General features: G+C 40.6%; 1 protein-coding gene across 1 annotated transcript in view; it reads right to left on the reverse strand.

Moving 5' to 3' along the window:
• The window catches only part of LOC138953233 (uncharacterized), a 134,687-nt gene extending 118,535 nt beyond the window's left edge, over positions 1 to 16,152 (reverse strand). Inside the window, exons 1-8 of the mRNA XM_070325035.1 lie at positions 16,144 to 16,152; positions 15,375 to 15,523; positions 15,037 to 15,088; positions 13,179 to 13,282; positions 6,344 to 6,425; positions 5,872 to 5,928; positions 4,347 to 4,430; positions 2,540 to 2,592 (exon numbers count right to left, since the gene is read on the reverse strand). Coding sequence (XP_070181136.1) covers positions 2,540 to 2,592; positions 4,347 to 4,430; positions 5,872 to 5,928; positions 6,344 to 6,425; positions 13,179 to 13,282; positions 15,037 to 15,088; positions 15,375 to 15,523; positions 16,144 to 16,152 — 590 coding nt within the window. The remainder of the gene's footprint in view (positions 1 to 2,539; positions 2,593 to 4,346; positions 4,431 to 5,871; positions 5,929 to 6,343; positions 6,426 to 13,178; positions 13,283 to 15,036; positions 15,089 to 15,374; positions 15,524 to 16,143) is intronic.
• Positions 16,153 to 16,779: the final 627 nt, after the last annotated feature.

Here is a 16,779-nt window from a genome sequence, read left to right on the forward strand (position 1 = left end):
CATGCGTCACGTGCAGAGCTCACTTGTGGCAATGGACGAAAGGTCGACGACCAGATAAACATTTTCTGCAGTTTGGTGGATATCCTTGTAGCCATATAACTAAATTAACCAAATATTATAAGCTATGCGTTTCTTTTTTTGAACAGTATACATGGATAATCAAAAGCAAACCCAACAGAAACGCTCTGGGATTCTTTGGCTCTTTTCATTGGTGTTTCCCCAGACCTAAACAGACGACACGACACTGCTTTGCAAAGTTCCAAAAACGAACTGGCAAACTGGCAAAAGTAAACAAAAACAAAACTACTTCATGAAAGGTCATATATTCATCAAAAACAAATGAAATCTGGCGATATGTTTTGTCTTCTTACAGAGTCATGGAGTGCGTGTATCTGTGTTTCGATAGACAGACGTTTGGAGAAACACGAACGTCAAGTTCAAGTAAAACGACCCCTGACACACACATTTTGACCCGTGCACAAGACGTTGCGATAAACGAAGCACAAATAAGAAAGAACAATAAAAGTAAAGAAAATAGCAACAAGATATGCAAACATCCAACAAAGCCGAGCAAGCAGAATGACATGTCTAATGAAAAACAAAGAGGTACTGAGTCGGAAACAAGATCGCGTTCTTTCCTTCGCTGCACGACGCAAATCTTCTGTGACCTTTGACCCAACGTAGCTTCCACATTCGATCACTCAGCTTAATATTTACAACAGAAAGCCGAGGGGGTGGAATACCGAGATGAACCTACAGAACTGTGCATCCTCAAACCTGACATATTCATCCCAACATTTAATGAACTCAAAAACACAGAAAGTTGCTTTCACACGCCAGCTTTGATTGCCAGTGGTTATCAAACCGGGACTCGTGTGGTTATCAGCACGGAACCCGTGTTTCAAAGCATGGCTCCCTGGGTTGATTGTGCACTTATTTTCTCACTACCAAAATGATGACAAAAACGATGTTTGGTGGTTTGTTGACAGACCAGCTTTTTTTGTCGGTCCTCGGGGGGGCATATCGACTTGTGTTTCATATTTATTGACCGCTCCCCCTCGGACCGACAAAAAAGCTGGTCTGTCAACAACCCATCAAACATCTTATACTGTTGCATGTACCGTAAAATCCCTAGCAAACGCTCAGCATCTAGCAAACGCCCATCCCCCACTTTTGGCCAAAAGTTATGCAGAGGGGTCCATACCTAGCAAACGCCCACCCCGTTTTTTTTTACAAATTTGCTTTAAGATAGTCGGCCTCCTTTACCTACGATTTGTAGGTGCTTTTAATGTGCAAGGCTTTGTAGCATCAGACATGTGGCTCAAGCGCTGGAAACTGCGCCACACGGTTTCTTCTCGACGAGGAACCACTGCCAGCCAAAGGGTCCCTGCCGACTTCGAAGATCAACTTCTTCAATTCCGTCGAAATATTCTGCGACTTCGTCATCGCCATGACTTCCATCTGTCCAATATAATGAACATGGACCACACGATGATTCGGGTCGGTTTCACCAAACCTTTTAAAGATGACATCAGAGACAGCTGGGTTGAGTGGATGAGAGAAGCAAGACCACCGACAGCTGCTCGCAACCTCAAGCAGCCTAGAATGCAAGACGTCATCAACTGGGTCAGCAAGGCGTGGGAGAACATACGACCTGAAACAATCACTACGTCCTTTCTCAGGTGCGCAATTTCAAACGCCATGGACGGTTCCCAAGATGATAAAATACTTGAGTGGTTTCCAGATGAAATCGGCGCTATCCTGCCTCGCAATCACGGCAATGGAGATGCTCCAGAAGAAGCTGAGAGTGGAGACGACAGTGAAGACGATGATGTTGACTTCGAAGGACTAGAATGAGCCCAGTTATCATCAACCCTACCAGATCTCCAAACAAGAGAAGAAACTGTGTTTGTGCTGACGTTATTCTGAGAATTAGAAGAATCAAGGTCACTTGTGTTCTTCTTCTTTTTTTTTCTATCACAGAACTTTGATCTTTATTTGTGTAAACAAACGGTGTGTTTACTTTTCATTAAAATTGCATGGTTGTATCACTTTTTTTCTCTCGTGAAAATGTGATGACACTTTATCTTGCAAAGGGGTGTATACCCAGCAAACGCCCACCCCCTACTTTTACCCGAAATCTGTGCGGAGGGGGGGTGGGTGTTTGCTAGGGATTGTACGGTACACTCTAAAATTAATGTCACGGACACATCGTCCGCGTACTGATGTGACCACAACGTGTAGAAGTTATGTTAAAACTGACAAACTTTTTGACTGTTAACATATAAACACACTGTGTTTATGTTTATCATGTGCCGGTTTTGCACTCGCAGTGTTGTACTTGTTTGCTATTTCTATTTTTCTGATTTCGTTCACGATTATCATTCATTATACAGCGTTCAGGTTAATGTTAGTTTTTAGGTAATCTGGTTCTGGCCCCTGTAATCGACTAAAGATACCATCAGAAATTTTGACAACACAGAATATCCAATAAATTCATCCTGATATGACTGACACAGATGATCGAAAAGTGCGATACCATGTAAGTGTTCCGCCCTCAGAATCTTCGAACCTGTTGATCTGTTGCCATGTCTGCAAGTATAAATCAAACATATACACACATGCACGCACGCACATATACACACGCACACACATACACCCAAGCACACGCACGCACGCACACACACACATGCACGCACGCACGCACGCAAGCACACACACACACGCACACGCGCGCGCGCGCGCGGACGGACGGTCGCCGGAATACAGGAGTGCAAATACCAAATGTTTTGCCACAAAGTTCCAGTTCATTGAATCATATAATGTAGGCCTAATTGACACTTCACGCAATTGTTTCGTGAGCCTAACAGACGTTACATGAATGTTGCTATTTTTGGTGCAATAAAACGGATACCTGCACCTGATTTTTGTTGTCAGCCACCGACTGATGTAAATACAGCAACCAATGCGCTTGAAGTAAAACAATTGCACATTTTGTCCATGTCAGATTTCTCGGTAAATCCATGACATGAGATATTTTAACAAACGACAGTCCTAAAGTAGTCGAGTCATTTAAAAGTATTACCCTGAATGTTCATTTCCTTACTCGCCACTTTGCTTATTTGCGTTCCGATCAATTTCTATTTCTTTAGCATCCCATTGTTGGGAAAATCAGGTCGCTTCCTCCCAATGGAAAGCTAGCAGCAACAAGAGTCGCGCTGTCCAGGTGTTTGCGTGTTTAGCTAATTGCGTGAAATCAGCCACCTGCACTTATGGCAGAACCAACGAGGTCTTGTACGTGCCACTGTGGTCACACGGGGGTGGGATATATATAGATACCGTCTCTGAGTCTGCACATGAAGTTGGCCCGTGTTCGTCAAGGCCTGGATTCGAACCCATGACCCAAGGATCACAAGCCCAGTGTGTTTTACCAACTGAGCTCCGAGGCCCCTGGAGCTCGCCTGCTCTCACCCTTTTACTCACGTATGTGCTTGTAACCGACAGATCTCTTGCATGTTAAAGGTACTGTCCTTCTCGTTTCTTTAGTGTCTCTTGTATGTTAAAGGTACTGTCGTCGTTTCTTTAGTTTCTCTTGTATGTTAAAGGTACTGTCATCGTTTCTTTAGTGTTTTTTGTATGTTAAAGGTACTGTCATCGTTTCTTTAGTTTCTCTTGTATGTTAAAGGTACTGTCATCGTTTCTTTTGTGTTTTTTTGTATGTTAAAGGTACTGTCATCGTTTCTTTTGTGTCTCTTGTATGTTAAAGGTACTGTCATCGTTTCTTTAGTGTTTTTTGTATGTTAAAGGTACTGTCATCGTTTCTTTAGTTTCTCTTGTATGTTAAAGGTACTGTCATCGTTTCTTTAGTGTTTCTTGTATGTTAAAGATACTATCCTACTCGAGAATATGGCATAAGAGTTCTCTTTCTACTTACATCACAGGACCAACATTCTACAGCTGACTGATTTGTGTGCATAGTGATGTTTTGTGAATTAAATTCCTAAATAATATCAGGTTATTATTGGGTGGTTTTCTTTTTAAAATTCATTCCTGTGAGCTTTGGATTTATTTTTCAAATCATTTTTTCAATCATTCATTAATTCATTCAATCATTTATTCATTAAATTGTTCATTCATTAAATTGTTCATTTATTATATTGTTCATTTATTTATCTATTAAATTGTTCATTCATTAAATTGTTCATTCATTAAATTGTTCTTTTTTTATCTATTAATTTATTGTAAGGCTTTTACTTTGTTGTGCTTATATTCATCACAGACATTCTTTTATTAACAAAATAAACAAACACTGCATCACTATTTGACTCAATAAAAAAAATACATACGTAGTAATCAATGATGTTTAAGCCAGATTCGGTGATCACCAGGAGACAATGTGTGTAGGTCTCGACCTGCACCCGCAACACCCACTGGAATGCACATGTCAAAAAAAACAACCGGGTTGTCTGCTAAAGGCACAGTAAGCCTCCCGTAAACCATCACAGATACTGTCAGGCTTTTACACACAGTACAAACACCCTTTCGTTTAAACACTCACCGCTTGAAAACATCCTAGGTGCCCTACGTAAAGAGCGAGCAAGTTTCACAGAATTTATTTTTGTGGACCGTCTGATCGGCAAAGGGTTTTGGCGCTAGAAATAACTTTTAAAATCTAGATAATAAATTGACAGCTTGTTACACAAACATTCTTAAATCATAAAAGAATTCTTTTTTCATCAAGACAAGATCAGTACAGTTCGAATTTTTGAAAGTTAGAAAAAAAAGCCCCGAAACGTGTCACACAAACCGTCTTTCTCGTAGCAGACGACGGTTGTGCCTAGCGCCCGTTCCTCTGAACAATCAACTGCCATCGCTCTAGTTCGTGTGAATAGCAGCCGTTTGTTGCGTTAAGATTCAGAGGTACACAATAACGTGCTATTGCAGATAAGCTTACAGTGAGTCGCATTGAAAGCACAAACGGACGACTGCATTGTGAAACAAGAAGGGCAAAGCCCATACGACTCACATGCTTGACCTTGACCTTTACATGACCTTGACCTTCAGGGTCAAGGTCAAATAACTAAACCTAGCAATGACATCATACACTAAGAACTGCTTTACACATTTTTCCTACCAAAATACATGTGACCTTGACCTTCCAAGGTCATGCAACACAAAGCTGTTAATTCAAGACATAGGAAGTACAATGGTGCTTATTGGCTCTTTCTACCATGAGATATGGTCACTTTTAGTGGTTCACTACCTTATTTTGGTCACATTTCATAAGGGTCAAAGTGACCTTGACCTTGATCATATGTGACCAAATGTGTCTCATGATGAAAGCATAACATGTGCCCCACATAATTTTTAAGTTTGAAACAGTTATCTTCCATAGTTCAGGGTCAAGGTCACTTCAAAATATGTATACAATCCAACTTTGAAGAGCTCCTGTGACCTTGACCTTGAAGCAAGGTAAACCAAACTGGTATCAAAAGATGGGGCTTACTTTGCCCTATATATCATATATAGGTGAGGTATTACATCTCAAAAACTTCAGATAAAATGGGAAAAATGTGAAAAATAGCTGTTTTTTATACAACATTTATGGCCCCTGCGACCTTGACCTTGAAGCAAGGTCAAGATGCTATGTATGTTTTTTTGGGCCTTGTCATCATACACCATCTTGCCAAATTTGGTACTGATAGACTGAATAGTGTCCAAGAAATATCAACGTTAAAGTTTTCCGGACGAACGGACGGCCGGTCGGACGGACGGACGGACGGACGGGGGGGGGGACGGACGGACGACTCGGGAGAGTACATAGACTCACTTTTGCTTCGCATGTGAGTCAAAAAGGTTAACCATCCTTACCTCATCATTCCTTAAAGTCATTGACACCGTTTGTCCTGGTTGTACAGGCGATGCTTGCTGCACAGTGCCGCCAAGAACAACAAAGCGTCAATCATGACTACACAACCACTCTCTCTCTCTCTCTCTCTCTCTCTCTCTCTCTCTCTCTCTCTCTCTCTCTCTCTCTCTCTCTCTCTGAATTTCACAAGCTCTCAGCTACCTACATGCACTCACGAAGCACAACTTACAGCTACAGAAAGAGTGGACACACACACACACACATACACACACACACACACACACACACACATACACACACACACTCACACACACACACTCACTCACTCACTCACAAACACAAACACTCACACCAACACACACACACACACAAATGCACACACCGCACGCACACACACGCACAAGCACACACACACATACACACACACACACACACACACATACACACACACAGACTTTCTTACACTGACCTTACCATCAATCCAGACATCGAGTAGTACTTAAGAAATCCAATCCCACCAACCACCGTTGCAGCTATTTCTTGAATGGTACACATACTGTACACACACGTACACACGCACGCACACACAACACACACACGCACACACACACACACACACACACACACACACACACACACACACACATGTATAATTGCTTGGTTACCTCTTTATCCTTAAATTCACAGTAAGCCTCCCGTAAACCATCACAGATACGGTCAGGCTTTTACACACAGTACAAACACCCTTTCATTTAAACACTCACCGATTGAGAACATCCTAGGTGCCCTCCGTAAAGAGCAAACAATTTTCAAAGAATTTATTTTTGCGTGGTTTATCTTACCCCTGAGCCATCGTGAACCCGTGTGATCCAGTTTCCCTTTTTCACAATGTAGTCGTCAGTTTGTCAATTGAATGCGACTCGATGTGAGCTTATAGATCTACAATAGCACGTATTTATGCACGAAACAAACGGCTGCGGTTCACAAGAACTCTAGCGATGGCTTTTGACTGTTGAGAGGAACGGCGTTTATGCATAAACCGTCGTCTGCTACGACCCTTGCGTGACCCTGCTTCCGGGCCGAAGGGAAGTAACTCATTTTTGACCTGAGTTCAGGATGGGTCCAAAAAGTGTTCGAGACAATCTGCAAAATTAATTCTTTAAAAAATTGCTCGCTCTTTACGTAGGGCACCTAGGATGTTCCCGTTTGGTGAGCGTTCAAATGGAAGGGTGTTTGTACTGTGTGTAAAAGCCTGACAGTATCTGTGATGGTTTACGGGAGGCTTACTGTCCGGGCGTGATTTCCGGTATATTCATAACAGCCGTCCAGCACCAAAACGAGGCGCTATTGTTGTTGTGGATTGCTCCACGAAAATAAATTCTTTGAAAATTTCTCACGCTCGACAGAAAGCAGCCAGGATGTTCCCGTTCGGTGAGCGTTCAAATGGAAGTATGCTTGTGCTGTATGTAGACGCTCGGGGAGCTCTGTGATGGTTTACGGGAGGCTTACTGTGCCTTTTAAATAATAAATTGACAGCTTGTTACACAAACATTCTTTAATCATAAAAGAATTCGTTTTTCATCAAGACAAGATCAGAACAATTCGAAGTTGTGAAAGTTTAAAAAAAGAAAAGCCCGGAAGCAGGGTCACGCAAGGGTCGTAGCAGACGACGGCCGGTTTATCAGTGCAAATCGCCGTTCCTCTCAACAGTCAAAAGCCATCGCTAGAGTTCTTGTGAACCACAGCCGTTGTTTCGTGCATAAAAAAACCGTGCTATTGTAGATACGCTCACGTCGAGTCGCATTCAAATGACTAACTATGACGACTGCATTGTGAAAAGGGAAAACTGGATCACACGGGTTCACGATGGCTCAGGGGTAAGATAAACCACGCAAAAATAAATTCTTTGAAAATTGTTCGCTCTTTACGTAGGGCACCTAGGATGTTCTCAATTGGTGAGTGTTTAAATGAAATGGTGTTTGTACTGTGTGTAAAAGCCTGACCGTATCTGTGATGGTTTACGGGAGGCTTACTCTGCCTTTAATTTCCTGGTGTGCTTCAAATAATGCTCTCATCAACCCAAAACAACTAAATCTAAAGCATATTTTAATTAGTCTGACTTGTACAATATGTTGTATCATGTTATTTTGAAGTATAGGAAGCTTTTTACAGTGATTCGTGAAGACCGCTTCACTGGTCCATATTAGGCACTCAGGCTCCTAATATGGACCATTTGTGATTTTTTCTGTATTTAATTTTTGCTGAATGTCTATCAAAGCTATTTCACTCTAATTAGCCCTAACCGTTAACCTAAGAGAGAAGGGCTACCAAACACAAAATGAAACTTCTTCGGAAGAAAACAAGCTAGTTATTAGCATGAAACAAAAAGTGGTCCATATTAGGAGCCTTTCCCCTATGTGTGTTTGCGTGTGTGTGTGTGTGAGAGAGAGAGAGAGAGAGATAGAGAGAGAGAGAGAGAGAGAGAGAGAGAGAGAGAGAGAGAGAGAGAGAGAGAGAGAGAGAGAGAGAGAGAGAGAGAGAGATCAAATCAAATTAAATCAAATCAAATTTTATTTTACGAGGGTTGTGGCATAAGCAATATAAACGAGCTTCTTTTCAACCAGCCCTCGCCCAGAGAGGGACTATTCTAATCTTAAATACATTATAATACAAACGTAAAACAATTACAAAAGATAAGCATGACAGTAAAAAATAACAAGTCGCGTAAGGCGAAAATACAATATTTAGTCAAGTAGCTGTCGAACTCACAGAATGAAACTGAACGCAATGCCATTTTTCAGCAAGACCGTATTCTCGTAGCATCGTCAGTCCACCGCTCATGGCAAAGGCAGTGAAATTGACAAGAAGAGCGGGGTAGCAGGGCCGGACCAAATGAGTTGTAAGGGGAGGGTTCCTCCTTTTTTTGGGGGGAAAATCAGCGAAGTGGCGAAGCCACAAGCGCGCGCCTGCAAAGCAGGCGCGCGAACTAGGGGGGTCCGGGGGCATGCTCCCCCGAAAATTTTTTGAAAAACGGTTAAAATCTGTGCAATCTGGTGCATTCTGGGCCTTGTTTTGAGGGTTAAGAGCAGCATTGTTTTGGTGCTAAAACTAGTAAAAGTCAAAGCAAGGTACATGCTTTTTCCAGGGGTGGGGTTCCGGAACCCCTGGAACCCCCCCCTGGGTCCGGCCCTGGGTAGTAGTTGCGCTAAGAAGGATAGCACGCTTTTCTGTACCTCTCTTTGTTTTAACTTTCTGAGCGTGTTTTTTAATCCAAACATATCATATCTATACGTTTTTGGAATCAGGAACCGACAAGGAATAAGATGAAAGTGTTTTTAAATTGATTTCGACAATTTAATTTTGATAATAATTTTTATATATTTAATTTTCAGAGCTTGTTTTTAATCCAAATATAACATATTTATATGTTTTTGGAATCAGAAAATGATGGAGAATAAGATGAACGTAAATTTAGATCGTTTTATAAATTTTTATTTTTTTTTACAATTTTCAGATTTTTAATGACCAAAGTCATTAATTAATTTTTAAGCCACCAAGCTGAAATGCAATACCGAAGTCCGGGCTTCGTCGAAGATTACTTGACTAAAATTTCAACCAATTTAGTTGAAAAATGAGGGCGTGACAGTGCCGCCTCAACTTTCACGAAAAGCCGGATATGACGTCATCAAAGACATTTATCAAAAAAAATGAAAAAAACGTTCGGGGATTTCATACCCAGGAACTCTCATGTCAAATTTCATAAAGATCGGTCCAGTAGTTTAGTCTGAATCGCTCTACACACACACACAGACAGACACACACACACACGCACATACACCACGACCCTCGTTTCGATTCCCCCTCGATGTTAAAATATTTAGTCAAAACTTGACTAAATATAAAAAAGATAAAAAGGCAGAAAAACTATTCACAGGACTATATACACGTTGTAGGCTATACATACATTCTTGCGTTATGAAACACTGATGCTTTTTATATTTAGTCAAGTTTTGACTAAATATTTTAACATCGAGGGGGAATCGAAACGAGGGTATGGTGTATGTGTGTCTGTCTGTCTGTGCGTGTGTGTGTGTGTGTGTGTGTGTGTGTGTGTAGAGCGATTCAGACTAAACTACTGGACCGATCTTTATGAAATTTGACATGAGAGTTCCTGGGTATGAAATCCCCGAACGTTTTTTTCATTTTTTTGATAAATGTCTTTGATGACGTCATATCCGGCTTTTCGTGAAAGTTGAGGCGGCACTGTCACGCCCTCATTTTTCAACCAAATTGGTTGAAATTTTGGTCAAGTAATCTTCGACGAAGCCCGGGGTTCGGTATTGCATTTCAGCTTGGTGGCTTAAAAATTAATTAATGACTTTGGTCATTAAAAATCGGAAAATTGTAAAAAAAAATAAAAATTTATAAAACGATCCAAATTTACATTTATCTTATTCTCCATCATTTGCTGATTCCAAAAACATATAAATATGTTATATTCGGATTAAAAACAAGCTCTGAAAATTAAATATATAAAAATTATTATCAAATTTTTTTTTTCGAAATCGTTTTAAAAACACTTTCATCTTATTCCTTGTCGGTTCCTGATTCCAAAAACATATAGATATGATATGTTTGGATTAAAAACACGCTCAGAAAGTTAAAACGAAGAGAGGTACAGAAAAGCGTGCTATCCTTCCCAGCGCAACGAATATCCCGCTCTTCTTGTCAATTCCACGGGCACTGCCTTTGCCACGGGCGGTGGAGTGACGATGCTACGAGTATACGGTCTTGCTGCGTTGCGTTGCGTTCAGTTTCATTCTGTGAGTTCGACAGCTACTTGACTAAATATTGTATTTTCGCCTTACGCGACTTGTTATATTTAGTCAAGTTTTGACTAAATATTTTAACATCGAGGGGGAATCAAAACGAGGGTCGTGGTGTATGTGCGTGCGTGTGTGCGTGCGTGTGTGTGTGTGTGTGTGTGTGTGTGTGTGTGTGTGTGTGTGTGTGTGTGTGTGTGTGTGTGTGTGTGTGTGTGTGTAGAGCGATTCAGACTAAACTACTGGACCGATCTTTATGAAATTTGACATGAGAGTTCCTGGGTATGAAATCCCCGAACGTTTTTTTCACTTTTTATGTTTAGTCAAGTTTTGACTAAATATTTTAACATCGAGGGGGAATCGAAACGAGGGTCGTGGTGTATGTGCGTGTGTGCGTGCGTGTGTGTGTGTGCGTGCGTGTGTGTGTGTGTGTGTAGAGCGATTCAGACTAAACTACTGGACCGATCTTTATGAAATTTGACATGAGAGTTCCTGGGTATGAAATCCCCGAACGTTTTTTTCATTTTTTTGATAAATGTCTTTGATGACGTCATATCCGGCTTTTCGTGAAAGTTGAGGCGGCACTGTCACGCCCTCATTTTTCAACCAAATTGGTTCAAATTTTGGTCAAGTAATCTTCGACGAAGCCCGGGGTTCGGTATTGCATTTCAGCTTGGTGGCTTAAAAATTAATTAATGACTTTGGTCATTAAAAATCTGAAAATTGTAAAAAAAAATAATAATTTTATAAAACGATCCAAATTTACGTTTATCTTATTCTCCATCATTTGCTGATTCCAAAAACATATAAATATGTTATATTCGGATTAAAAACAAGCTCTGAAAATTAAATATATCAAAATTATTATCAAAATTAAACTGTCCAAATCAATTTAAAAACACTTTCATCTTATTCCTTGTCGGTTCCTGATTCCAAAAACATATAGATATGATATGTTTGGATTAAAAACACGCTCAGAAAGTTAAAACAAAGAGAGGTACAGAAAAGCGTGCTATCCTTCTTAGCGCAACTACTACCCCGCTCTTCTTGTCAATTTCACTGCCTTTGCCATGAGCGGTGGACTGACGATGCTACGAGTATACGGTCTTGCTGAAAAATTACATTGCGTTCACTTTCATTCTGTGAGTTCCACAGCTACTTGACTAAATATTGTATTTACGCCTTACGCGACTTGTTTGATAAATGTCTTTGATGACGTCATATCCGGCTTTTCGTGAAAGTTGAGGCGGCACTGTCACGCCCTTATTTTTCAACCAAATTGGTTCAAATTTTGGTCAAGTAATCTTCGACAAAGCCCGGGGTTCGGTATTGCATTTCAGCTTGGTGGCTTAAAAATTAATTAATGACTTTGGTCATTAAAAATCGGAAAATTGTAAAAAAAAATAAAAATTTATAAAACGATCCAAATTTACGTTTATCTTATTCTCCATCATTTGCTGATTCCAAAAACATATAAATATGTTATATTCGGATTAAAAACAAGCTCTGAAAATTAAATATATAAAAATTATTATCAAAATTAAATTGTCCAAATCAATTTAAAAACACTTTCATCTTATTTCTTGTCGGTTCCTGATTCCAAAAACATATAGATATGATATGTTTGGATTAAAAACACGCTCAGAAAGTTAAAACAAAGAGAGGTACAGAAAAGCGTGCTATCCTTCTTAGCGCAACTACTACCCCGCTCTTCTTGTCAATTTCACTGCCTTTGCCATGAGCGGTGGCCTGACGATGCTACGAGTAAAATGGCATTGCGTTCAGGTTCATTCTGTGAGTTCGACAGCTACTTGACTAAATATTGTATTTTCGCCTTACGCGACTTGTTGGACAGATATGATCAATATGAAAATAATCAGAACGAAGTCTTCCATCACTGTGACTTTTCGTAATTTGACATTAAATGTAATAAGAGGTGTTTTTTGAAAGAGAGAGAGAAAGCTAGAGAGAGCTAGAGAGAGCTAGAGAGAGAGAGAGAGAGAGAGAGAGAGAGAGAGAGAGAGAGAGAGAGAGAGAGAGAGAGAGAGAGAGAGAGAGAGAGAGAGAGAGAGAGAGAGAGAGAGAGAGAGAGAGAGAGAGAGAGAGAGAGAGAGAGAGAGAGAAAGCGGATTTGTCCTTCGCGGGGGGTATGCAGTGCCTTGGCATTGCACTTCTACTTAATTTGTAATATTCACTGAGACTCGGCGTGTAGTCTCTACGTAAAAAGCACGATTTTTCTAAAGGCACGAACAGTCCTGGCTGATATATAAACGTAGAACGTGTTTATTAGCATTACATGTGCAGCATTAAAGTGGTTTTCTAAGACAAATTAACAGATATATCCTGTATTAATTCAATTCAATACATGTTGCTATCACCACATCCAAAGTTCTTATAAATTATTGTTGTGCAGAAGATGTGTATGGCAATTCCTTAGATATATAAAGTCTGGCTTATTGCAAGAAAGGCATACAAAAGGTACCCACACGACTTCCTGGAAGAGTTGATCCACTTTACAGAGAAGTTTCGGTACACCTCTGATCACGTTGATAACGAGAAGCGTTTTATCACAGCTCAGACCAACGAAGACCTGCAAAAAAGCAAAAGGAACGCAAGGTGAATGACACGACCCGGACCATCATGCATGACATGTTTCACCTTATTGTACTTCACAAAGCAAAGGATAATGCCAGAATCAGCACGCACGCCAAACGCACGCACGCACACACGAAAACGCACGCACGACCGCACGCACGCACGCACACACACACACACACACACACACACACACACACACACACACACACACACACACACACACACTCTCACACACACACTGGCACAGACTCACAGTCACACACGATAACGGATTAAAACAAAATCGGACATTTGTCGGATTCGTCAACAACAACCAAAACCCAGAGCTATTCACAGGAACAAACATTTTTTATTGTTTTCTTTCCAGAATCCCATTTCCAACCCAAAATTTTCGTGAGGTGTTTCCCCTCCATTTTCTTTCAAACCCTGTTCGTTCCGTGTTGCGTCTGCTTTTTATATTTAGTCAAGTTTTGACTAAATATTTTAACATCGAGGGGGAATCGAAACGAGGGTCGTGGTGTATGTGCGTGCGTGTGTGCGTGCGTGTGTGTGTGTGTGTGTGTGTGTGTGTGTGTGTGTGTGTAGAGCGATTCAGACTAAACTACTGGACCGATCTTTATGAAATTTGACATGAGAGTTCCTGGGTATGAAATCCCCGAACGTTTTTTTCATTTTTTGGATAAATGTCTTTGATGACGTCATATCCGGCTTTTTGTGAAAGTTGAGGCGGCACTGTCACGCCCTCATTTTTCAACCAAATTGGTTCAAATTTTGGTCAAGTAATCTTCGACGAAGCCCGGGGTTCGGTATTGCATTTCAGCTTGGTGGCTTAAAAATTAATTAATGACTTTGGTCATTAAAAATCGGAAAATTGTAAAAAAAAAATAAAAATTTATAAAACGATCCAAATTTACGTTTATCTTATTCTCCATCATTTGCTGATTCCAAAAACATATAAATATGTTATATTCGGATTAAAAACAAGCTCTGAAAATTAAATATATAAAAATTATTATCAAAATTAAATTGTCCAAATCAATTTAAAAACACTTTCATCTTATTCCTTGTCGGTTCCTGATTCCAAAAACATATAGATATGATATGTTTGGATTAAAAACACGCTCAGAAAGTTAAAACAAAGAGAGGTACAGAAAAGCGTGCTATCCTTCTTAGCGCAACTACTACCCCGCTCTTCTTGTCAATTTCACTGCCTTTGCCATGAGCGGTGGCCTGACGATGCTACGAGTAAAATGGCATTGCGTTCAGTTTCATTCTGTGAGTTCGACAGCTACTTGACTAAATATTGTATTTTCGCCTTACGCGACTTGTTGTTGTCTTTTGTGTTCTTTTCCTGATGAAGCTTCCAGAAGCGAAAATTCGTAATCGTCTTGTGTCGTCTTTGTATTGGTGAGTACAGTAATCCTTTGTTTTTTAACTTAGGAACAAACACGGAAAAAAGCATTCCGACATCACGGTGAAAAGCAATGGTTCCTTTTTCGACGTCGACAACCTTTCTGCATTCTGCTCTCTTGACCGCTTTCATAAAGGCAATCGCTTCTTGATCGATTCCAAGCCATGGTCATCGGTAATTAACATTGTTAATGCCTCAAGTTTTACTAACGGCAATTTACAGACTGTTATAATTGCATCAGTATGAAATTGAATGTTTGATGTTGAGGCAATAAAGATACAGTATATGACTTTCTGATTTGTCTGGATGCAATATCATATTTAAATAAGTCTCACCTTGTTCTTTTCGAGGTGTCTGAGCAGCAGCAGGGGGGTTGGAAATGGGATTCTGGAAAGAAAACAATAAAAAGATTGAAAGTTGTTTCGAACACACATGCACGCGCTCACGTACCAACATACATACAGAACCACATAAACGCACATACACAACACTCGCGAACAACCGTTACACGTATGCATGGACTGCACGCACTTGCTCGCACACACACACACACACACACACACACACACACACACACACACACACACACACACACACACACACACACACACACACACACACATATATATAAATTATTAATCACCGATCTTCAAAACAACATAACATTACTAACTTGTCATATTCGATATCTCGTCCATTGTTCAAGACCGTGAGGCGTTTGACGGTGGGTTTAAGACCCACGAACAAGAAAAGATCTTGGCCAAACCACGACATCTGCAGTATCTCGCGGATGTAGTACGGAGCCTTCACCGTCCTGATCAGCTGAACAAGGAAGAACTCTTGTTGGAAAACAGGAAAAGGACACACAGAGAAGAAACACACACACACACACACACACACACACGCACACGCACACGCACACGCACTCTCGAACACATACACGATTCGCCTTAACATTTGTGCTACAGATTTGCCACAGACATGGCAATAAGTCTTGTGCACAAATTCAGGTGAGCTATTAACGATGAAAACGGCACCCCAACAGTCATACAGACAGACCGGCAGAGGCCTTTCCACGATATGGATATGATATAGATGCGTGTTCTTGTCTTTACAGTTACAATTAAGCCTGTTGAAATCAAAACATTATAAAGACAAATAACTAAATGTATAAGATCAAGGTCGGGCGCTTTCCAAACAGATCGAGGCTAATTTAGTTACTGCGGGACTACCTTTGGTTTCCCTTTAGTTCGCTAGGTCTTGTAAAATGCATCATAAGTTCCTTTTTGCATGTTTCATGTGAGTTATTCTTTGCTACTGGTGACAAGTGGGGGTCAGCTCACACGGACGCATTTTTCAATACAGTCTAGGGGAGAAACTGGTCACAAAGAACCCAGTACATGCCAGAGAGATAGGGGAATCGCCACAATCAAAGACAATACCACAATCATTCAATAGATATGGAAATGTTAAGATTTACTGTGAAAATGCTAGCAAAAATGGCGACCAAAAACGGGAACGCACACAAGGAGTGTCTTTGCCGACTTACCTCCCGTTCTGTGTTGTTGATAATAGTAGTGTCTGTGTTGTTTTTGTTTAAATAGTATCACATAAAACTGATGCAGTTCTTGAAATGTTGCAAATTATTGTTGTCTTTGTGAAATGCGAGAGTGTTCTGAGGCGTAATCTGCATACGGCTGATATCACACATAGGGTACCCCACTTCGATCAGCGTATCACTCCAAATGAGCTTCATAGTAGAAAAGCACTGCCAAAACACTGCATAACAGATCTACAAGACTGAGCCAGAATCATTGAAATTTACTTCCTGTATAAAATATTGCAATCAAATGTGTTCACGCCGTCGCACATGCAGCGCAGGTTACCCTCGCCTTCGAATCAAAGTAACTCCACTCTGACTGAATTACCATCGAAACGCAAATAACGAACTGATTCGGAGATTACACGCGACACATTTATGATTTTTTACACACAAATTTCAACTGTGTTGTTTTGCGATAAACAGCCATAAACAAACAAATGTGGCGCAGTCACGTCGCCTCGGAAGGAGAAACGCA

This window comes from Littorina saxatilis, linkage group LG2 (assembly GCF_037325665.1).
Source record: "Littorina saxatilis isolate snail1 linkage group LG2, US_GU_Lsax_2.0, whole genome shotgun sequence".
NCBI classification, from domain to species: Eukaryota; Metazoa; Mollusca; class Gastropoda; order Littorinimorpha; family Littorinidae; genus Littorina; species Littorina saxatilis.